At 45.2% G+C, this 23,198-nt stretch overlaps 1 protein-coding gene across 3 annotated transcripts in view; it reads right to left on the minus strand.

The window, feature by feature from the left end:
• Positions 1-23,198, minus strand: part of SUSD4 (sushi domain containing 4) — a 137,153-nt gene that overhangs the window by 29,443 nt on the left and 84,512 nt on the right. For all 3 annotated transcript variants that reach the window (XM_069544641.1, XM_069544640.1, XM_069544642.1), the window contains 2 exons: positions 9,135-9,308; positions 4,745-4,933 (listed from right to left, as the gene is read on the minus strand). In XM_069544641.1, coding sequence (XP_069400742.1) covers positions 4,745-4,933; positions 9,135-9,308 — 363 coding nt within the window. The remainder of the gene's footprint in view (positions 1-4,744; positions 4,934-9,134; positions 9,309-23,198) is intronic.

Below are 23,198 nucleotides of genomic sequence, written 5' to 3' on the forward strand. Positions count from 1 at the left end.
CCCCATTAAACTATAAGCTCTTCACAGTAAGGAATGATGTTCTTTTCTTTCTTTATAATTCTCCGGAGCCCAATTTGGTGTTTCTCTGTGCCTACCAGGTGTTCAATAAACACTGCTGACAATGTAAACCGAGTTCTTAGCACTTACAAATGAGAAATTGCCCACACTCACTGTCATAGTTTTTTTTTTTTTAAAGATTGCCTGGATTCAGTGTGTGTGTATGTACATGTACGTATGTGTGAAAGAGAGAGAGGTGAGAGCCTCAGAGATGAAGATGGCCTAAGAATGGAAAACATTAAGATACACAGAGGTAAGGAAAAGCACTCAGACCTGCAGTGAGACAGACCAGAACACAGAAACCCAAGGGGCTCCTTCCAGGCTCAAATGTATATATTCAGGTATTTTAAAATGATGTAGCCACATTCTGGTCCAAAATATTATGATTTTAGGTGTTTTTTCCCTCCCCACCCAGAACCTGGCTGTGGGAAAACAGACAGAAGCTGGGAGCTACAGCCCAGACCTTGAAACACATCACCCACAACTTCCTACTGGGCCTTGGAATTCTTGCCCCCCTTGGTGAAGCTGCCAGAGCTTTTCCTTTCAAATTATAAAGTCCTTCATGAAGCCAGACCTCAACGATGGGATTGCTGACATTGAGTGTGACAGCTGCTACATGACACTGGAACCAGCAAAGCCTGCTCCGTGCCACTAGAGCGGGGAGGTAGAAAAGCCCAGCCACGGGGTAGCAAAAGCCCAGCCCAGAACTGGCGGTGTGGAAAAGTCAGGCCACTGACACCCTTCGAGGTGTCAGTCTCTAGGTCTGCGAAAGAGGACACAATCCCTGAGCAGCCCCGAGGCTGAAGTGAGGCTCTGCTGTAATGGGGTGACCAATGAGCACTTGGGGGAGCAGTGGGGAGGGCTCTCTGCCCCCTGGTGGGCAGCAGGGTCTCCTGTGGCCTCACGGCCCCCTGCAGCTAGGAGTTCTACAGGGAGGCCAACGGGGCTAGAAGGACAAACCCCTTGCTATGTGATCACTCTTCAGAATTTTTTGACGGTTTAAAAAAATAGCTGTAAGAATTGTAAAGAAATCAGAACAAACCGAATAATGCATAATCAGAGAATGTACCTTGGTGATGAAGAGCATGAGCTTTGGAATGGCAAAGATCCATGTTTGAGTCCCCATTCCCCCACTTAGGAGCCGTATGACCTTGGGTGAGTTACTGAATCTCTAGAAACCTGGGTTTGCTCATCAGTAAAATGGGATTAAAAATAGTATTTGTCAGGACTTTACTGGTGGCCCAGTGGCTAGGACTCTAAGTTCCCAATGCAGGGGGCCTGGGTTTCGATCCCCAGTCAGGGAACTATATCCCTCACATGGCAACAAAAATCAAAGATCCTGTGTGCCACAACCAAGACCCTGGAGCAGCTGAATAAATAAATACTTTTTTTTAAAAAGTACTTGTCTCACAAAGGCAAGGACTAATGGGGGACTAAATGAGATACCGAGTCAAACATTCCAACACATAGTAAGCTCTCAAGATTCACAGGAACTCTCATTACTGCTTAATATTTCCTCCTATTATCTGGGATTCATGTTAATACAAACACAGTTACAAGTATGCCAGTAACTTCGAGAAAAGAATAACGGAAGCAGAGGTCAGAGAGGAGGGAGGTTGGAAGACGCTATGCTGCTGGCTTTGAAGGTGGAGGAAAAAAAAGAGTATGCAAGTAACCAAAACTGAATCTGAACAACCAAAACAATGCTACAGTGTAAATGCATAAAGACCTGGGTACTTCATTCACAGCCAGGCCCAGAGTCTTCCTTATTGTGACTCTGTGCACAATTCTAAGAGCAATAATAATGATGGACACTTGACTGACCACCTACCACGTATCCAGCCCTTCATTAAAAGAGTTACATTTGTTATCACCCTGGACCCTCATAGTCCCACAACTATAATCATCTCCCCCACTTTGTAAACAAGGACATAGAGACTGATAGAAGCTAAGTGACTTGCCCTGAGCCAAACTGATTAAGTAGGAGACTCAGGATGTGAACTTAGCCAGTCGGATGGTAATCAACACTGTAATCAATAGCCCACAGCACCTCCATGACCATCCTGGTGATCCCATCTTCAGGCTGGTGGCAGGTTAGGAAAAGAGCTCCAAGGGCGGAGGAGGCTGCAGTGACAGGAACACTGACATGTGATGGACTGATGGATTAGAAGGGAGACAGGATAGGGAAGGGGGTAAAAAAGTTCACAGAGAAAGGTTTCCCCCGCTCAGCTGTGCAGACCTGGTCACTTCAGGGGTCAGACAGCCTAATATTTCAAAGTCCCCAAAAGCGTCATGATCTCACAGCACTGTGCAATCATTTTCATTCTGCCATCAAGAAAAATCAAATCGTGTGCTCCAGAAGACACACACAAAAAAGGGGGTGATGTATTAATGAGGTGGGTAGACTCCCTTGGGATAGTGCATCTATGTTGAATACCCTTTGACAATCTGCATAAACAAGGCACAGCCCTTGAATAAGATGATATACAATTCAAGTAAGAGTTATAGAAACTCTAATACCCAAGTGTATCTGGATATGTTTTTCATGAATCCTTACCTTTTATTTTAACACACTGCTTAACTTAACCCAGTTCCTATCAAGTCTTGAGACAAAAAGTCCTTTAGTCCACTCTGCGTCTCTCAGAATCATGCCTTTGGTGCCTTTAGCCAGGGTACCATTTAAAGGTCTCACAAACTAACTGCATCAGATAATTGAAATAAACATGTATTTATTGAAAATAAAGATGTAAAGAGTTCTTTTTATGGAGGAAAAAATGGTATTAGGTGGCTTTCTTGTCACAGGCAGCTGTCACCTGGACTTTTAGTGTCCCCGTCCATCACAGCACAGGCTGGCAGAGGAAAAGGAAACAGGTTTTAAGCCATGAGACTAATTTCCAATCAGAAGTCACTCACAGCCTCCTGTTCATAACCTTATCTTTTTGCCCCTTAAAGCAAGATTTTGTTTTATGCCTATTCACATCATATTCCCTAAGCTCCAGAAAAACTGCTTTCAAAGTCCCCAAATGAAGCTCAGAATATGATATTTTGAAAGACATTTAAACCAAATTTGAAAAGATTTGAAGATAGGCATTTCAAATGGATACAGTCGTAATGTGATATCTTTAATAACTAGTCCTCTAGTTCTGGTTATCAGAGCAGAGAGAAACCTCCAGGAACCAGAAAAGCCTGCATTCATCAGCAGCCTGTGCTCACCTCACCTGCCAGCGGTGGTTCCCAATGGAAACAGAGGGGAAGACCTTCTCCTTCTAGGCTAGGGTTGCCAGATTTCACAAATGAAAATATAGGACAGTGAGTTATCGCTGAAGTTCAGATAAACAAAAGTTACAAGGAGTAATTGTTGTCCATAAGTAAGGGCCACCCAATATTTAGGACATGTTCATATTAAACAATTATTTGTTGTTTATCTGAAATTCAGATTTAACTGGCTTTTGGTACTTTATCTGACATTTCTATCAGTGGGCTCTGATCCCCTAGGAGATTTAGGATGGGTGGGAAGTAGGGGTGAGTGGGGGCTCCACTTACCAGCCTAGGAGAAGAGCACCACTGATGACCCAGGCTGGCTACCTCATTTCTCCAAGCACCAGACTCCCCTCCCTTTCATCTCTTCTCCCTATCCCTTCAAGGAGGCTCCATGGCTCCAGCCAACCCACTCTAATTCATGGTCTTCCTTAGGAGATACTGCTGATCACTGCCCTCCACCCCCAACACACCTCCCATCTTAACCTCATCCTACACTGAGGGACATGCGTAGAGATGGTGCTTGTAAGAACTTGCTGGTTTTTACGTTCTATTCTGTTTTGATTTGTTTCCCAAGAAAAGCTACAGATGGGTTCTGGAGGGGTTCCTGATTAGAGATTTCCTTTCACTTTTTTCCTCTCCCCATATTTCTCCATTTTTTTCTTCCCCCTCCTGCCCACTGTATTCAGATGCCAGGAAGTAAATTGGTATGTGTTTCCTTCAATCATAATTTTAAGACCTGAATTAAAGTGAAAGCTGAGCCAGCAGGCCCAACTTGCCTAGAAAGGTTTTAAAAGTCTGCAATCACAGACACTGGCTTGATTCTGGAAATGGATGCTCTGACTCCCGCCCCCACCCCCCCACCCTGCAACTGCCACTACGCCATACTACTTATTAGTGGTCTTTAAGTGAACCACACTCAAAAATAAACACATATATTTAACCAAAACGAGCAGGAAAGATCTGTTGGTCTCAGGCTTCTGAGTGTGTGCTTGCAGCAAAACATTTACAGCCAAGCCATAAAACGCATGGAAATAGGAAGAAATATTGACACAACAATAAAACGAGGGGTGAGATTAACGATGCCATAATACAATCTGTTTTCGTTTGGTGCAAAGAAAATTAATTTTTGAAGACATTTCATTTAACTTTGCAATATTTTGCAGTTTAACCTTTGACGCTTGAAACTTTTCTCTTTCATCCCCGTTAAGCCTAAGGACGGGGGAAGCCACTTTTATGTCTGGCTGTTTAAGTACTATTTCAGGGCAGATGACCAGGCTTGCTGCCTCTGCTTGGGACAGAGGCAAGCAATATGTACTCAGGGAACAAAAGTTATTGCTGATAGTAATTTCTCAGCTCTTCACCTCCTTATGGAAACCTCCACTTTAAAAAGCCAAAATTCAACTTCCACAAGGATAAGATGTGTTACCTTCCAGAGCAAGGCACCGGGGTGGGCTGGACGACCAGATAAGGTTGTGCAAGCATTCAAGATACTCTGACCCCTCGAGTTTGAATCCAGGGAAGCAGTGATAGGAGATGACAGTTCCCACTGGGAAGGAGGTCTGGAACTCAGAGATGTTCACGTAGCCATTAGAAGAGGCAAGTGGTCTCAGACAGCCTGTGACGTGGGAAGACAAGGGTAAGTAACTTTATGAGGTCACCCTCATACGCCTGAAAGCGCTAGGCATCTTTTGGATCCCCTGCTGCACATGTGGCACAGCCTCTAAGGACTGCGCACCTTGGTCTTGTATGCTCAGACCTCCTTATCTCTGTATTTACTCTCCTTCTAAAGCAGGTATTTGCTTTTATAGTTGCAAGTGGCTCCAAGAGGGTCAGACAAGTAGGGAAGAAGTAAAGGGAGGTGTGGCTGAGGCTCAGGACCCCCTGGCTGGTGGTCCCAGCTCTAGCTGTTCATTAGAATCACCTGAGGAAATTTTTAAAAACACCAATAGCTGGCTCTGTGCCCAAGGCTGATGCACAGCCTGGGCACCCCTATCTTTTTTTAAAGCTCCCAAGAAACCTTCAAGTGGCCATCAGGGCTGAGAACAACTAACGTGCCACAGAAACAAGAGACATTCCAACCGTTTCAGCGGGTGGTGGCTTGTGCGTGTTAGTCTCTCGGTCATGTCTGACTCTTTGCGGCCCCATGGACTGAGCCTGCCAAGCTCCTCTGTCCATGGAATTCTCCAGGCCAGAACACTGGAGTGGGTTGCCATTCCCTTTTCCAGGGGATCTTTCTGACCCAGGCATCAAACCTGGGTCTCCTCCATTGCAGACAGATTTTTTACCATCTGAGCCGCCAATGCTGGGATGCAAACTGGATTCCAGGGCAACAACTGATTGAATTGACACCTGCATGACACATTGCAATGAAAATTTTGAAAAACCCAGCTATGTTTTAGGTGAACTAGGAAAGTAGCATGTAGGGCAGTGGTTCTCAAACTTGAGAGTAACCCAGCAGAGGGCTGGTATGGGACAGACGCTGGGCCCCACCCCCAGAGCTGCTGGTCCGCTGGGTCCATGAGGAGCCCAAGCACTGGCAATGCTAAAGGTTTTCAGGTGCTGCCGCTGTGGCTGCTGCTAGGGGCACCGGGCTTTGTGCAGACCTGCTACAGCGGGTCTGTGCACAGAATTCTGTGTGCCGTCTGAGTGCCCGTGAGACCTGGATGCCTCCTTCTGTAAATCAGTAGCTGCCTTTTCATCCTGAAGCCTGTGCAGCCCAGTGGAACATTCCCTGTGGTACAGCATCCCTCTTGGTGTGGCATCCGCTGTGATCACGGCATTTCTTATTGGCTTCAGCAGTTTCACTGGAGGGGATAATGACAGCTGCAGAGCTGGTGCTCTTCCCGGAGAGAACTAATTGTGTGTGAAGTAAATAACGGATAATGGGGATATCTACTTTCCCTTCCAATCACCAAGTACAAATTATACCGCACACGCACAGCAGCGAGTGATGGAACTCCTCTCCTAAGCTGACTTTGTGGCATATTACAAGTGATAGAGAGGCTCTGTGTTGAGTGAACTGCTTGGGTCAGTGCCCCAGAATGTGACATCCATATCAGGGCAGGACCAGAGTGAATGTGGGGGTACAGAATGCAAGAGGTATTCACTCTGGGGCTGTGCCAATGTTAACCTGCCCCACTACAGCCTGGTGTCCCAGAGCCCTGAAAACCCCATAGACCCCAAAGATCCCTGCCCAGAACCAGCCGCACTCAGGATGGACCAGATCATAAACACGTGGTGTTAGGCCATTCTTTCTGGCAGTCCCAACAGCCTTAAATGAGTTTTTAAAAATTAGTTTTTGGCTGACCACACAGCATGTGAGATCTTTGTTCCCCAACCAGAGATCGAAACTGCAGCCCCTGTATTGGAAGTGCAGAGTCTTAACCACTGAAGTTCTGAAAAAAAAAATTTTTTTTTGAGCTGAAAACTGACAGTGTTCGTGGCAAAAGAAAAATGGGAGGAGGGAAGCTGGCAATCAGGAATAAACAGGATCAGTAACTGAGGGGAAAAAAAAAAGATAAGCAAATCAACACAAACAGGGAAGGTGTTACGCGAACTTCTGAGCAGGGTTCAAATGAGTGAGGACATTTGGGTGCCCATTCCCCCTCCTGGGGAGGAGTGCAGTTCTAAGCTACCCACGTGGATAACTGCATCCCCTAAGTGAAAAAACTGACTCTGACCCACAGGGAGAAGGAAGCATCTCCTAAAACACAAAGTCCCTGGGTGGGGAAGGAATGGCCTTGGGACAGTACTCCATCCAAACCCAAAAGGAGATGGAAGAGGGGTTGCAACATGTGCAGCTAATCAGAGCAGGAAAGCTACACCACTCTTGGTTTCTGACAGCCTGTCCTAAAAACACAGTAGAAAACTGGCTTCGACTCAAGAGGTGAATGTGATTTCTATTTGCACTTTGAGATAATAGAGAGAAGGCTCCTCAGGCTTTAACCCCTGGATCTATAGGTGCAAATAAAAATTACAGGATGAAATGTCACTCGAAGGGCCAATTATATTCCCCCCAGGGACTCCAGAGGTGTCAGACTCTCTACAGCAACCCTGCTGTGTCTGTGAGGATGGGAGTCAAGGTGCAGGGGCTGGAAGGGGGATCAGGGCCCAGAACAGGGGCACCTCCTCTGTGGGGACCAAGGGCTCTGAGGAGAGATGAAGGTGGCCATAGACTGTATTGCTCTCAGAAGAAGCACACCTCTCAAGATTAGCAGCCAACTCATTTCTTGTTGAAAAAAACAAAAACAAAAAAAAAAATCAAAGCTGTGTTAAGGACTGAGATGTAGTAAGTGGTGGTGGAGGGGTAAGGGGTCCCAGACAGAGCAAGAAAAAGCCTGCACTTGAACTCCTAACGATGACACTCCAAGATGTCTATCACCATAGGGCATTTAAAAAAGAAAATCACTGGGGCAAAAAGAACTCCTAAAGAAGCATCCTGTATTTAAGTGACATAAAAGGAAATGGAAAGTGTGGGAGAACCGAAGGAAAAGTGGAAAATGTAAAAGCAAGAAGGGGTTGGAGTCTGAAATAATTATCTTGGTTTGGATATCGCCGCAGGACCAGAACGAAGCAGTGGTTAGTAAAGTTCATTTGGATAAATAGCCCCACCTAAAAGATGGCTGCTGATTCTAAGGAGAGTCTCTGACAGTGCAAATAAATCACGCATCTCCTTTAACAAGGTAATGCATAACAGCTCAACAACACAGGAAGTTTCCGGGGAACATGTAGGAAGGTAAGGACCTGGACTGTCTTGGTCCTCTTAATCCTGAAGCCTTTGTTTCTTCAAGGGGCCGTGGCTCTTAAGCTCTCGCATGAGGAAATGATTTATTTCCAACTATGGGGCGTGCAAAGCAATATCAGAGTCTGCCAGTGGTGATTTCCAAGCAGAAAGTTGACATCCGCCTCAACTTTAACATGCCACTGCTTTTGGTGCAAATAAGGCTGCTCGCCCTCTCCCTTGGATGATGAATTATGCATGGGCTTCTTGGTCCTTTGGTCCAAGTCACATGTCAAAAAATAAAAATCAGAATTAATGTGAACTGGAGGGCTTATTTTCACAAACAGGGCCCTCTGTGTCAGCCTAGGCAAATTTTAAAAATGCAAGAGGATAAATATTCACCGTCTGGTTTGGATGAAATTTGAATTTGATTATTTTTCTGCTCCTCATGCATTATAAAAAAGGATAACATTATTAAGAGAAAATGGCCTCTGTAAGATTGGCTTTAAATATATTCGTACCACAACCGAAATCAGTATAAATGCTCTGTTATTTCCATTAAATATACAATAGTTCATCATTGTGTTCACGACCCAGTTACAAAGCTCCTAATTCTGCAACTACTTTTGGTTCCTTAGAATAAAGGAGACAGCCAGCATTCTAAAGAACAAAGTACTTTCCATTTAAACTTTTAAACTTTAAAGCTGGGTATAGGGAGCTAGAGAGAACAGGGATCGATGTGAAGATTCCAAAAACAGAGCTTTGGTGATCAGACTGCAGAATGGCTGAACCATGGTGTGTGCGTGACTCTGTGTTTCCCTTTGTTACTTGCCAGCTTCCCAGGTGGCTCAGTGGTCAATAATCCACCTGCCAATGCAGGAGATGTGGGTTCAATCCTTGGGTTGGGAAGATCCCCTGGAGGAGGGCACAGCAACCCACTCCAGTACTCTTGCCTGGGAGATTCCACGGGGTTGCAAAGAGTCGGAAACGACTGAGCAACTAAACAACAATTGCCATCTTATTAGAGAAACGTGCACTCGATCTGCAGTCGAGTCTCAAAGCAGAGCTGAGAACCAGAGCCTCCATCTGCCCCTACCTTGACAGATGGGCAGATTGTCCCACGTTCCGTCATCACGACATAATGAAACCACATTGTATAGGTCGGGGTACCGGATCTTGAATCCTTCATGACAAGTGATGATTAGCTTATCTCCGTGTCTGTATGTCTTGTTATGAATCTCAGCATCTTCAATTTGCGGGATGCGGCAATCTGCAATTGTGCAAACAGGATACATTATTTTTGGAATTCAAAGCCATTGTGGTTCACAGCTTCACAAGAAAGCTCTTATTTTCAGACTTGGTCTCGACCTACACAGCAATCTGATAAACGGTTCCTTATTTATCACTAAGCCTCAGGTCCCAAACAGAAGCAGTAGAAGCTGCATAATCTTCACAGAGAAACAGGAAGAGGAGTTGTGGGTGCAGAGGTCCAAGCCCAAAAGGAACCTGGTTTTCTGCCTTCAACACTTCCCACCCTACAGCTGAGCTTACAGATAATTCTGGAAATGAATGAAGAAAGACCAAAGCGGGGGGTTCACCTGAACTGTCTGGCGGGTTGCCCACTTGGTGGTGTCTGCGGATGGTACACAGCACCAGACAGCCTGGCTGGCTGGTCTCACCCAGTTCTGTTGCCTCTGCCTGGGGGGCCAGGGCCAGGGCCTGATAAGGAATTAGGTTTGCAGAACAGCAGGGGGCTGAGCTGTGGCTGTATCGGCTGTTAGCATTTCCCATCCACCTTATCTGTTTTTACAAAGATAGTTTTGAATAACTAGAGTAGCACCTTCCACTGCCACTATCACGAAGGCTCAGGGGAAGCAGCTACTGTCTCCTAAAAACAGAGTCAGAGCAGAAGCGAATCATCACTTGTCCTGAACGAGTCAAGATCTGGTACCTCGACCTACTGGAGAAGGAAATGGCACCCCACTCCAGTATTCTTGCCTGGAGAATCCCACGGACAGAGGTGCCTAGCGGGCTATAGTTAATAGGGTCGCAAAGAGTCGGACACGACTGACTGTGTCAGCACAGACACAGCACACCCCGACCTATACGTTGTTTCATTATTTTGGGACGATGGAACGTGGGACAATCTGCCCTTCTGTCAAGGTAGGGGCAGATGGAGCGGTTCTCAGCTCTGCTTTGACTTCTGCTCTGGGAGGGGAAGGTTCATGGCAAGTCAGGGGAAGAACAGTGGGGGGTGGATCAGCAGTCCATGCAACAGAATGGGCAACAAAATATACAGTAGGACTAGGGACTTCCCTTGCGGTCCAGTGGTTAAGAATCCACCTTCCAGTGCAGGGGATGTGGGTTCAATCTCTGGTCAGGGAACTAAGATCCCACATACCCCGGGGCAACTGAGCCTGTGTGCCACAACTAGAGAGCAGCCAGTATGCCTCAATGAAAGCCCCTGCATAATGCAACTAAGACCCAATGCAGCCAAATAAATAAAAAAAAATGAACAAATAAAACTAATCGATGGGTAATCATCTGCTTCTAACTCTGTCTACCTCCAGTTTACCTTGTGGGACACTCACTCTGCTGCTAAGTTGCAATCCTGCTCCTTCTGGCCCCTCACTCTAAACACCACCCAACTAATCTCATCTGGATTTTGTTGTTGTTGTGATTTGTCGTTTGCTTGTTTTTAGCGGAGTGTAGTTGATTAACAAAGTTGTGTTAGTTTCAGGTGTACAGCAAAGTGAATCAGTTATACACATACATGCATCCTTTTTCAGATTCTTTTCCCATTTAGGTTATTACAGAGTATTAAGCAGAGAGCTATTCGGTGTCTCTTGGTGGTTTTCTATTTTAAATACAGCAGTGTGTATATGTCAACTCCATCTGGTGTAAGTCACTTAGGTCACCGTGTGTCTCTCTCCATCTCCTGTTTAAAGTCTCTGCTTTTACATGCATATATGCTTAAAAGCATGAGCTAACTAGCTCTAGTTTTAGAATCAGGTAGATGAGTTATATTCCCATTTTTTTGTGTCTTAATTTTCCGAAACAAGGCAAAATTTTAAAAACAGCATTTTGAGGATCAAACAGACTTCCTCCAGAAAATTTTCAATGGATTTCTCAGCCATTCCCCAAAGCCTACTGAATCCAGAATGGTTTGGAATAGCATTCATAAGAAACCTGAGTTTCAAGTTCCTCTAAGCTTTGAACTGTCAGCTCTCAGGAAAAAGTCCTGGGAACTCTGATGCAGGGACTGGCTGGAGGAGGGCTCTGGGGGCTGGGACTTGGGGAGCTTTAAAAAGGGCATGTCACGGGGGCTATGATGTGGGTTTGGAGCTGGGTTTACTGGGAGCACTCTGACAACAATGGACTCCAGAAAACAGAACATCAGTGACAGGAAAGCCTCGGGCAGGAAGGGGTCTCCCAGGCAGAGGAGGGACCTGGCAGCTGGGAAGGCAGGGGTGGTGGCCGTTCAGCAACCCACACGGGTCATCAGAGCCCAGTGCTCGTGAGTCCAGCTCTGGCGTGACCTCAGCCCTCCTTCCCACCATGAGCTCGAGAGCAGGGACTGTGCCACTACGTCCTGCAACGTTCCCTCCATGCTTCCAGACCTCTGTACACACCTGGGGAGGAAAGGCTGAGAGGGGCCATGGAGACCTGAGAAGCGGATTCTTTCCAGGCTCTGGCAGCTAAGCCTCCCCCTGATGATGAGGAAACCCATTATCAGCTCTTCCCTTTGCCTCTGGATCCAACAGAGGGAGTCTTGGCTGGAGAACTGGGTTCTGGTTTCAATTTTACCTCTCATTTTTGCATGGAAGAGTTTTTCAGGCTATGGAAAGAGGTTTTCTAACTGTTCATGTTTTTCTACAAGAATAGCTGACTTCCTCCCAAATTAATCCAGAATAATCATGACTGGTGCATCCGTGTGTGCTCAGTTGCTTCAGTGGTGTCCGACTCTTTGCAACCCTATGGACTGTAGCCCACTAGGCTCCTGTGTCCATGGGATTCTCCAGGCAAGAATACTGGAGTGGGTTGCCAGGCCCTCCTCAAGGGGGTCTTCCCAACCCAGGTATCAAACCCATGTCTCCTGCACCTCCTGCATTGCAGGCAGATTCGTCACTGCTGAGACACCCAGGGAAGCCCAGTCATGACTGGAGGCACAGATAATTGACAGTTCTGCACACCACTGCAGCCTTCTTCTTAATGGAAAATGTGAATTACATTTTTTTCAATATCGCTCTGCAGAAATTATTCACAGCAAATAAAAACACATTTATCAAGGCATCCGTCTGTAAAATCTGGGCTGTAAATAGATCCTGTGGTAGTTATTCATATGACTAAACAACTATTTTCATGATTGATTTAAAACTTATTCAAGAATTAACTGGTATACTCAGGAGGTGGTCAGCTAGCAGCAGTAAACTCAATGGATGGGAACGGCCATGTGGCTGTAGTAACACAAGGACATTGGCTGACCAGAAGAGGAAGCACAAAACCTTCCCTTCCTTCTGAAGGTGGTTACGCTGCATAGTAGTCTATAGTATAGAATGCTTTGAACTTCTAATAGAACATCTTGTTTCCACAGGCAGGAGCCGGGGACTAGAGGTTCAAAGGGGATTCACTGCCTCCCGTATGCCAGTAATTTATGTACTCGACTCAAAGAAGAGTCAGCTCAGGGAGTGATGCAGGACCAATTTACTACATGAGGTGATCCCCGTATTCACTGGGGAGTCAGTGGAAGTTTGGAGTTTAAACTCCACCATGCTAGACCACGAGCAGCTGTGCTCTACATGTAAAGACAAAACTCAAATAGACCAGCTCTAGCAAAGCCTAACCTAAACTGTGATAGGAGAAAATTCTGTCCAGAGCCTTTCTAATTTTTTTTTTTTAAATCCAGAATAGCTGGCACCTAGTCCTCCCACTGAAGGAGGGTAATGTAGAAAGAAAAAAGCATCTAGAAAAAGTCCCAATCCATCAGTGGTAGCAGTCAACAACTCTAGTCCTTATTTTTATGGAAAGAAACATACCAGGATCTTTAGTCTCTGAAAAGAGACACACACATCTTCATCAATTCTAAAGTTTTCAATAGAAATAATATAATTTTCTATAGCACAAATGCATTCAGCCAACACAAAGAATTTGTAAAAGCAACTGCAAAAATATTGTTATCAAAGACTATGAAAAGAAGGTCTATCAACAGCTGATTCTATTGAGTAGAATCAGGTCAACAGTCAAGACTTTTGTCTACAGGGTATCAATGGGTCCTTTGGAAATAAAACTTGAGGGGTATCAAAAGCTTCCATGCCTGAAATCCTCTTTCACAAATCTACAACTATCATTATTTTTGTGTCCTGCGTAAATAAATTTTTGTGTCCTGATAAATAAATTTAAAAAAAGAGTGGACAGAAGACCCTAAGGCAGTCCCACACACGTACACCCATGCACAAACCAACTGATCCAACTAGTTGCAGACAGCAAAGTCCTAAAGGATGGAGGACTAAAGAGAAAGAGGAATTTCAAAGAATATGTGCCATATTTTAGGATTTATTTTTCTTTAAAATGCTGGTTGGGGCTTCCCAAGTGGTGCTAGTGGTAAAGAACCCACCTGCCAATGCAGGAGATGTAAGAGACACAGGTTCAAACCCTGAGTTGAGAAGATGCCCTGGGGGATGACACGACATCATTCTAGCATTCTTGCCTGGAGAATCCCATGGACAGAGGCGCCTGGTGGGCTATAGTCCATAGGGTCACAGAGAGTCAGACACGACTGAAGCGACTTAGCAAAATGTTAGTCATATGTGAAAACAAATCTCATTCCTTTAAAATGACAAATTTCTGCATCAATATGCCTGCCAACGTGTTCACAGAAGCATGAATACATGGTACACACTTAGAGATTCATAATTCCTATTAGCATATTAAAGGCTCTGAAAGCCTTGCTGTAAAGAATTCTACTGGATCTAGTTTAAGCCAACATTTGTAAAGCTTATTATTCATCCATCAGCTCATTGATTCACTGAGTTATTGAGCATTTACTCTAGTCCTGGTACATTCTAGGTGTTGAGGATAAAGAAAAAGTCAAGAATTTTACTCTTGTGGCATTTGCATGGCAGGAGACTGCTAACAGGCAAATTATCAGGTAAGTGAGCTAGAAAATAATAGGCAATGATCACTGCTATGATGAACACATAACAAGGTAATAGAATAGGGACTGACTCAGGGACTCCTTTAATTTGGGAAGACAGGAAAGGGGCCTCTGAGGAAATGACATTTATTAAGCTGAGATCTAACGACAAGAAGAATCCAGTCATGTGTGGATTGGGGAGAAGAGTATTTCGGGCAGAGGGAACTGCCACTACACAGGCCAGGAGGGAGCTCAGTGTCCTGAAAAACACAAAGGAAGATCAGAGTGCCTGGAATATAGTAAGTGAGAGTAAGATGGAAAGCCAGATCATGCAGGGCCTTGTAGATAAGGACAGGGCATTTGTTTTTACTTCAGTGTGGTGGGAACCCCTGGACTTCTAAAGCATGGGCCATGATATGCTCTGTATCTTGTGGGTACATGCAGTAAGGGACTGGCCTTGCCCAAAGGGGGTTCTAGCCTTTGCCCTCAGCTCCTGGGAAGTAACCACTAAGTCCTTGGAATGTACAATCTGAGATGAGTACCTTTTTAAGTTGGAGTTTAAAGATTGAGGGCAGGAGAAAAGGGGGATGACAGAGGATGAGATGGTTGGATGGCATCATCAACTTAATGGACATGAATCTGAGCAAACTTCAGGAGACAGTGGATAGAGGAGCCTGGTGCGCTGCAGTCCATGGGGTTGCAAAGAGCTGGAACCACTGAGCGACTGAACAACAGCAACAGTGTGATTTGGCCAGCCAGGAAACACTGGCCCATGCAGTTACCAGCTCTGCTTCTGAAAGAACTGGAGATGCACAAATGGTCAGCCACGTCTACATGACCAAGCTCCAGTTAAGAGGCTGGACACCAAGCCTCGGCAAGCTTCTCTGGTTGTCAATACTCAACGTGTATTGACACACACTGTTGCTGGGGAACAGGCAATGGTGTGTACAGCTCACTGGGAGAATGACTGAAAGCTCATGCCTGGTGCCTCCTGGACCCTGTGTGCCTCTCTCCCTAGATAATGTTAATCTGTGTCCTTTCACTGTCATACATCATAATCGCGAGTATCATCAGTCCTTCTGGTGAATTACTGAACCTGAAGATGGACTTGGGGACTTCTAAACTTGTGACTGGATTCAGAGTGATAGTCTTGGGGACCCTTGAACTTGCAGTTGGTTACAGAGGTGACGGTGGTTTGGGGGGGAGTCCCCAAACCTTGTATCACAACCCCCTTTTTTTAACTTACTATCTACTAACACCCCTCAGAATCACAGCTGTGTCTCTGTGGTTTTCCACATCGCTACTATTCTACAGAACTTCTGCTCCATGCAATAGTGCTTAGAGAACACTGTTCTGACCACCATCATTTACTTGGAATAGAATCAACTGCAGCTAATGATGTCATCATAAACCAGCAACATGAGAAAAGTAGAGTCAAGAGTTGGTGCTATTTCGAAAGGAGGTGACTGGAGACAGTGGGTTCTTCATAGAAAAGGGGCACTACCATGTGGGTAGTTTTGCTTTGGGAGCAGGGCTAGCTCAGGCTGTTTCTTTCTCCTTTGTACGATATTGACTCTTACAAAAACAGAAGGCACACCAGGACAGGGTACTCAAGACCATGTGGCTCTCAGCTGAATGTTAAAGTGGAATTATCATGAGGTCATCCTTAAAACCACTGAGAAGAAGGCATGCAGAAGAGAACTGCATGGAGTCATGTTATTATAAATAAGCATGTTTGTGTTTTCCTTTGATCTATAGATTGGTATATTTTATTTATTTGTGGTGGAAAAAGGCAATTAGTATCTGTTATTTAAAGTGTTTATATTTAACACTTGGATAGTAATTCTTTCTACAGAAAGAATTCTTAGGTGTCCACTCTGAAGGACTCAGACCATTATACATGTCTTTTAAGCATACATAGAAAATTTACAAAACTTGACCATACTTGGGCCATAAAACAAGAACACATTTCAAAAGACTGAGACTATGGACTATGTTTTCTGGTCACAGTGAAACAGAATTGAATACAGCCATCCCTCAGTATCCATGGGGCACTGATTCCAAGTAAGACCTCCTCCCCCACCCCATGGACACCAAAATCCACAGAGGCCCATGTCTCATACAATATGGTGAAGCATTTGTATACATCTTCCTGTATATGTCAAATCATCTCTAGAATAATACAATGTAAATTACATGTAAATAGCTGCAAATAATATGATAATATAAAAAAGTAAGCTACATAACGCAAGAAGATATTTTTAGCACATACAAACAATGTAGGGCTGGTATTCAGTACATATAAAAAACTCAGTATATATAAAAATCAATTAGAAAAAGACAACTCAGTAGATAAATGGGCAAGTGAATTGAACAGGCACTTCATAAGAGAGGATAACAAGGTGTTCAATGAATATACAAAAAGGTGTTTAACTTCCTAATCACCGGGGAAACCACAAGCTACCACTAAATACCCATTGGTGTCTAAAATACTGATAATGCAAGTGTTGGCAAGGAGTAACTGGGACTCTCACACTCTGTCGCGGGAGTGTAAATTGGCACAACCACTTTTGATAATGGCAATACGTATTAACGCTAAAATACAGGTATATCCTACAATCCAGCATGTCCAATCTTAGAAGTATATCCAACAGAACATGGATATATATATATTCACCAAGAGGTGTGTTCAAGAATGTTCACAGCAGCCGTATTTGTAACAGACCCAATCGGAAAAACATTACATTTTCATTAACATCAGAGTGTTCAAATATTGTCTATTCATATAATAGAACATGACGTAGCAATGCCAGTGAGCAAACTACAGCCACATGCCATAACATGCTTGGGGGCTGCCCTGCTGGTCCAGTGGCTAAACCTCCAAGCTCCTAATGCAGGGGGCCCAGGTTCGATCCCCAGTCAGGGGACTAAATCCCTCAAGGTGCGACTAAGATTCTGCATGCTGCAGCAAAGGTCAAAGATCCCATGTGCAGCAGCTAAGACCCAGAACAGCCAAATAAGTAAATAAATATTTAAAAAAAATAATACATGCATGACTTTAAAAACATAAAGTAGAAGTCCAACACAAAACTATACTTACTTTATAATTCCATGCATATAAACTCAAAACTAAGACAAAAGTAAGTTAAGCTTAAAATAGTACCATGTTTAGGAATGCATCAGGTCAGTTCAGGTCAGTTCAGTCGTTGAGTCGTCTCCAACTCTTTGTGACCCCATGAACTGCAGTACACCAGGCCTCCCTGTCCATCACCAACTCCGGAGTCCACCCAAACCCATGTCCATTGTGCCAGTGATGCCATCCAACCATCTCATCCTCTGTCGTCCCCTTCTCTTCCTGCCCTCAAACTTTGCCAGCATCAGGGTCTTTTCAAATGAGTCAGCTCTTTGCATCAGGTGGCCAAAATATTGGAGTTTCAGCTTCAACACCCAGGACTGATTTCCTTTAGGACGGACTGGTTGGATCTCCTTGCAGTCCAAGGGACTCTCAAGAGTCTTCTCCAACACCACAGTACAAAAGCATCAATTCTTCAGTGTGGGCCCCTAAATGGGAAACCTTGAAAAAAGAAGGGCTAGCTTTGTGGTTTAGAGCTAAGATGGCGCCTGCCAGAAGAGATAAAGGTGCGGCCTAAGTTGGTTGTTAAAACTTTTGATTGGTGCTCTTGATTTCCGTGCAGGTGGACAGCGGGTGATCACCACAGACTCTTGTTACAATGAAGCGCATGATGACCTGCCCTTTAATGTGATTGGTGCAACTATGGTATATTAAGATTTGACCTTTAACGTGATTGGTGCAACTATGGCATATTACAATTTGACCTTTAACGTGATTGGTCCAACCCTCGAAACCACCCCCCCCCCCCTTGCTTGCCTATATAAACCAAGAGTTTGTGGCAATAAAGCAGAAATGCTTAGCCGGAACCCCTGTCGCCGCTGATTGTCTCTTGCTCACTGAGGGGCTGGGTTGGCGGACAGCAGGCTCACCTCTCCTCGGGATCCCTCGGCTTTGCTGAGGGAAGTTCCACTGCCTCTCGCTTTCTGCGGAGCGCCCCCCGCACTTCAGCGCTCAGCTTTCTTCACAGTCCAACTCTCACATCCATACATGACCACTGGAAAAACCATAGCCTTGACTAGACGGACCTTTGCTGGCAAAGTAATGTCTCTGCTTTTGAATATGCTGTCTAGGTTGTTCATAACTTTCCTTCCCAAGAGTAAGTGTCTTTTAATTTCATGGCTGCAGTCGCCATCTGCAGTGATTTTGGAGCCCAGAAAAATAAAGTCAGCCACTATTTCCACTGTTTCCCCATCTATTTGCCATGAAGTGATAGGACCGGATGCCATGATCTTCGTTTTCTGAATGTTGAGCTTTAAGCCAACTTTTTCACTCTCTTCTTTCACTTTCATCAAGAGGCTCTTTAGTTCTTCTTCACTTTCTGCCATAAGGGTGGTGTCATCTGCATATCTGAGGTTATTGATATACTTCCAGATGAAGTGATTACCATGGGAAATGATCACCATGATTCAGGGAAGGGGTTATCTCAGAGAGGCAGAGGGGAGGCAGCGACTGGGAGGGGGCTTCTGGGATACCAGTGATGCTCTACAACTTCACTTGGATAATCAGGACAAGAGTGTTTGATGTGTGATAACTCACTGAACTGTTTGGTTCTATATGAATCTCTCTATATATGTTATATTTTATGAATTCCAAAGGTTAAAGAAACAACAACAAAATTAATCCAGAAAGAGGAATAAGGGAATGCACTGTAAAGGCACTGATCTTTCCCAGCTACACTGGGAGCTTCTGGGCCTGACAGACAATGCTTACCAGAATTTGGGGAAATGAACAACTAAACATCTTGGGGTGGCATTAAAATTTCCAAAAGCATAAAACTTTCATTATTTTCTAGAAACTATTTTCTTTTAAAAAAACCTTTGAGGTCTCTTTCCACCTTCCCCAGGTAGACTTTATTTTCAACAGTGAAATGATAGAAGCACTTGGTTGTCAGAGCTGAGCTCACAAGAAAAATAAAAGAATGTCATTCAAATACCAGTCTCATGGGCTGAGGACTTTTGGAAATTCTAACCTACATCTTGATGTTCTACTTGCGGAGTGCTTATGGCAAATATCTCAAGGTGCACGCTGAGGCCTGCCAGCATGAGGATCTGCTGGAGGTGCCTGCTAAATTCAGATTCCTAATGCATAAAAATCTCCAAGAGGAGGCCTGGTGATGTGCATTCCTAACACGCCCTTTGGGCAATTCCCATGAAGTCAAAGTCGAGAACCAATGCTTCATGGATACACAAGGTGATTGACTAGCAGAGGCTCGCTCACATTTAACAAGTCCCCACCATCCTTAGCAGCTATGTCAGAAAAATGTAGTAAAGAACAGAACCCTATCTGAGCAGCTGGAAGGCAGCTCTGTGCCCAAGGCCTCTCCCTCTGCAGTCAGGAGTGGGGTTCCGAAGAGATCTGCATCGTAACAGGACTCTCAAGAGGCAGATTAGGGAGCCACGGTCATCCCCACACCACTCAAGAACCACATGAGGGGAAATAAACTTGGTCTGGGATGGGTTTGGAAGGACACCCGTGGGGGTTGCCCTGGATTTTTCACAGGCAGCCAACCTAATTCTGGGTGCAAGCTTGTGAAAAACTGGCTTTCTAGGGAATCTTGGTGATCGACTTGGTGTTTGAGGTTGTTAACAATCATTTTGTGACCTCTACACACGATCTGATACGGCTGCGTACACATATGGATGTTCTGCATTTGCCGAATAATTCTGTGGCTTAAAGCAAGTTCCTACTCCCATGGCACCTGTAAGAGAGGGCGAACTGCAGCCCTCGCACGACACGCGAGATGACGGCAGGCAGCTGGTAAAGTCTGCTAGGATTCGGATTTTCCCTCTGCACTTCCAGGGGGCTCAGCTGTGCAGGCTTATCTGTGGCGGTCCAGCTGTCATCTTGCAACAATGATAACTGATCATTTCTGTCATTTATCTTTGCTGAATGTGCCCCCATCTGACCTGACCTTACTTCCTCTGGATTGTTTTTTCCTTTTAAGTCATGACCACATTTAAGTAAAAAAAAAAAAATCTTTTAAAGAACAAAAACTGAAACTCACACTGAAGCCACAACAAGGGAGGGTAGGGAAGCAGTGACTTCTGTTATCAGAAGCATAAATAAGAAATGACAGTGGTCCTGGAGACAGAGAGAGGCAGCCCTCTGCTCCTTCCCATCTTAGAAGATGGAAAATGAGAAGAGATTATCTTAGGGGAAGACATGCAAATACTTGCCCTTGTGGGCATTGCCTGCTGTTTCTGATAACCCATGTCCAAGGCAACAAGAAAGAAATTTTGGATGATAGACACTGTACGTGAGAAGAAAAGGATCCTAAATAAAACATTTTGAAAGCATCCATCTGTTTGGGGGAAGTTTCTGGAGCTGGAAGACAGCTTACCTTAATATAGGAGTAACTGTAAAAAAGAACTATGACTACCTTGCTTTTGAAAAATGCCTGCACCCTACAGTTTCACTGAATAAAGGAGTCATCTGCCATCTTTACTGCCAGCTTTAGCTCATGAGTCAAGTTGAATTTTTTAATCAAACTTTATAATGTAATATTACTACTTAAACTCACATTGCACCTTTTACCCAGGAAGCTCAAAGAACCTTCTTCACATCAAATTATTAATCTCATAGCAATCCTGGTCAGATCTATGCAAGTCAAATACTTTTGCAAGCACTTAAAAATAATGTTTGCTTAGTGAATTCATCTATTCCCCCCTCCTCCCAACACCCCCCCCGCCCCCCCCCCCCCCCCCCCCCCCCCCCCCCCGCCGCCTCTGTAAGGAGCTGGGGCAGACAAAGGTTCAGCATGGGGTCACAGCAGGTGGGGGCGGGGACAGCGCCCTTGTGCTCTCTGTGACCTTCAGCCACAAGCAGACAATGTAGGTGATTGAGAGAGACAAAGAGGGACAGGTGGCAGTGGTAGGTGAAATCACCCTGGGAGCTTTTAACCATGTTTGAGCTCCCATTGCCTAGAACCACCAAAATAGAATCTCTTGAAGAAAGTTCCAGACACTGTTATTTCTAAAAGTTCCCCAGGTGATGCTGAGATGCAGCCTGGGCTGCACACCACCGGGATGGTGGAAAGAGCACTGAACTAGGAGTGAGGATGCAGGTTCTAATCCTGGTTTATTTGCCATGTGACTTGTGTAAGTTGCTTAAACTCTATGGGCTTTAGTTTCTTTTCTTTTTTAATAACTATTTTGGGGGGTGGGGAGCTACACAACTTGAGGGATCTTAGTTCCCTAACTAGGAATTGAACCTGGGCCTGCAGCAGTGAAAGCACCAAGTCCTAACCACTGGACTGCCGGGGGATTCTCAGCTTTAGTTTCCTTGTTTATAAAAGCACAGCCCCATGGCCAAGGGATGAGAGAAGACAGGAAGGAAGCAGCCACAGGAAACAACTGCCATTGCACTGGGGCCTGCCTTGCCCGCCTCATGCAGGAGAACCACCTGCTTGGACTGGCTGGTAATACATGGTACTGTCTACTGTGGGAGCTGGTCATCACATGCTCATGTGTCATCTGTACCCTCATCTCCCTCTAGATGGAGGGACCTTGCCCACCAGAAGCACTGAGAGGTGGGAAGAGGTTGCTCTAAGGGTTGTCGAGCAAAGCTCTCAGGTACCACCGGAGCCCCAGGGCTGCAGGTCCAACCAGATCATCCTGCCAGGGGCTTCGCTGGTCCTTCTCAAAGTGAGGAAAGCCATCCCAAGGGGGGTTCTCCTTACAGGGGCAGCGGTTCACGGGCTACACTAACGTGCTTTAAGCGGTGCTTTTTTCTCCTGCTTTGCTCCAGCCAATCACAGAGTGGGGGCATCCTGGGAAAGCTGCCTGCTCAGCGAGCTGGTTCTCAAACAAGCGGCAGTTGATGGACCTCAGCTCTCAGCATCGTGGTCCCAGAGTCGTTCAGAAGAGCCACAGTGGCTTCAAGCTGGTCTGGAATGTGCTCTGGAAGACTCTCACCTGAATAGGCCAACTCCCTGCGAGAACCCAAATCCTTTTTATTTGCTTGGTACAGGTCTATCTGAAATTTACCAGTGCAATCATTAACTATTCACAGAGCTGCTCAAGGGAGAAGGTGAGGAGAAACGAGAAAGGTCCCTTGTACCTTGAAGAGGAGAGGTCTGAGAAGTCCTCAATTATAAGGACCCTCTGCAAAGAAATGTTTGTCCGCTGATGTAGCTGCTAGCTCCCCAGGCACATGCTCGGGAGGAGGAAACTCAAGGGAGATAAGAAACAGGTGTGTTTCTGCACACAGAGTACGCAATCTACCTCCAAGGATGCCCCACAGACACCCTGAATCCACTCAGAAGCTCAACTTCTGCGTCTGGCTTTAAACGATGTCCCAGACACTCTCCCAGGAAAGAGAATCAGAGGGAGGAGGGATTTAGGTGCCACGGGACATCTAGGTAATGGTCTCTCACCCTACCCAGGAACTGCACACAATTATTTAGTTAGCACTCTTGGGAAGTTAGTTCAGTTCAGTTCAGTAGCTCAGTCATGTCCGACTCTTTGAGACCCCGTGGACTTTGGTCATAGCTTTTCTTCCAAGGAGCAAGTGTCTTTTAATTTCATGGCTGTAGTCACCATCTTCAGTAATTTTAGAGCCCAAGAAAATAAAGTTTGTCATTGTTTCCCCATCTGTTTGTCATGAAGTGATGGGACCAGATGCCATGATCTTAGTTTTTTGAATGCTGAGTTTTAAGCCAGCTTTTTCACTCTCCTCTTTCACTTCCATCAAGAGGCTCTTTAGTTCCTATTTGCTTTCTGCCATAAGCGTGGTGTCATCTGCATATCTGAGATTATTGATATTTCTCCCGGCAATCTTGATTCCAGCTTGTGCTTCATCCAGCCCAGCATTTCACATGATGTACTCTGTATATAAGTTAAATAGGCAGGGTGACAATATTCAGCCTTCAGTTCGGTTGCTCAGTCATTTCCGAC

This window comes from Ovis canadensis, chromosome 12, assembly GCF_042477335.2.
Source record: "Ovis canadensis isolate MfBH-ARS-UI-01 breed Bighorn chromosome 12, ARS-UI_OviCan_v2, whole genome shotgun sequence".
Taxonomy (NCBI): Eukaryota; Metazoa; Chordata; class Mammalia; order Artiodactyla; family Bovidae; genus Ovis; species Ovis canadensis.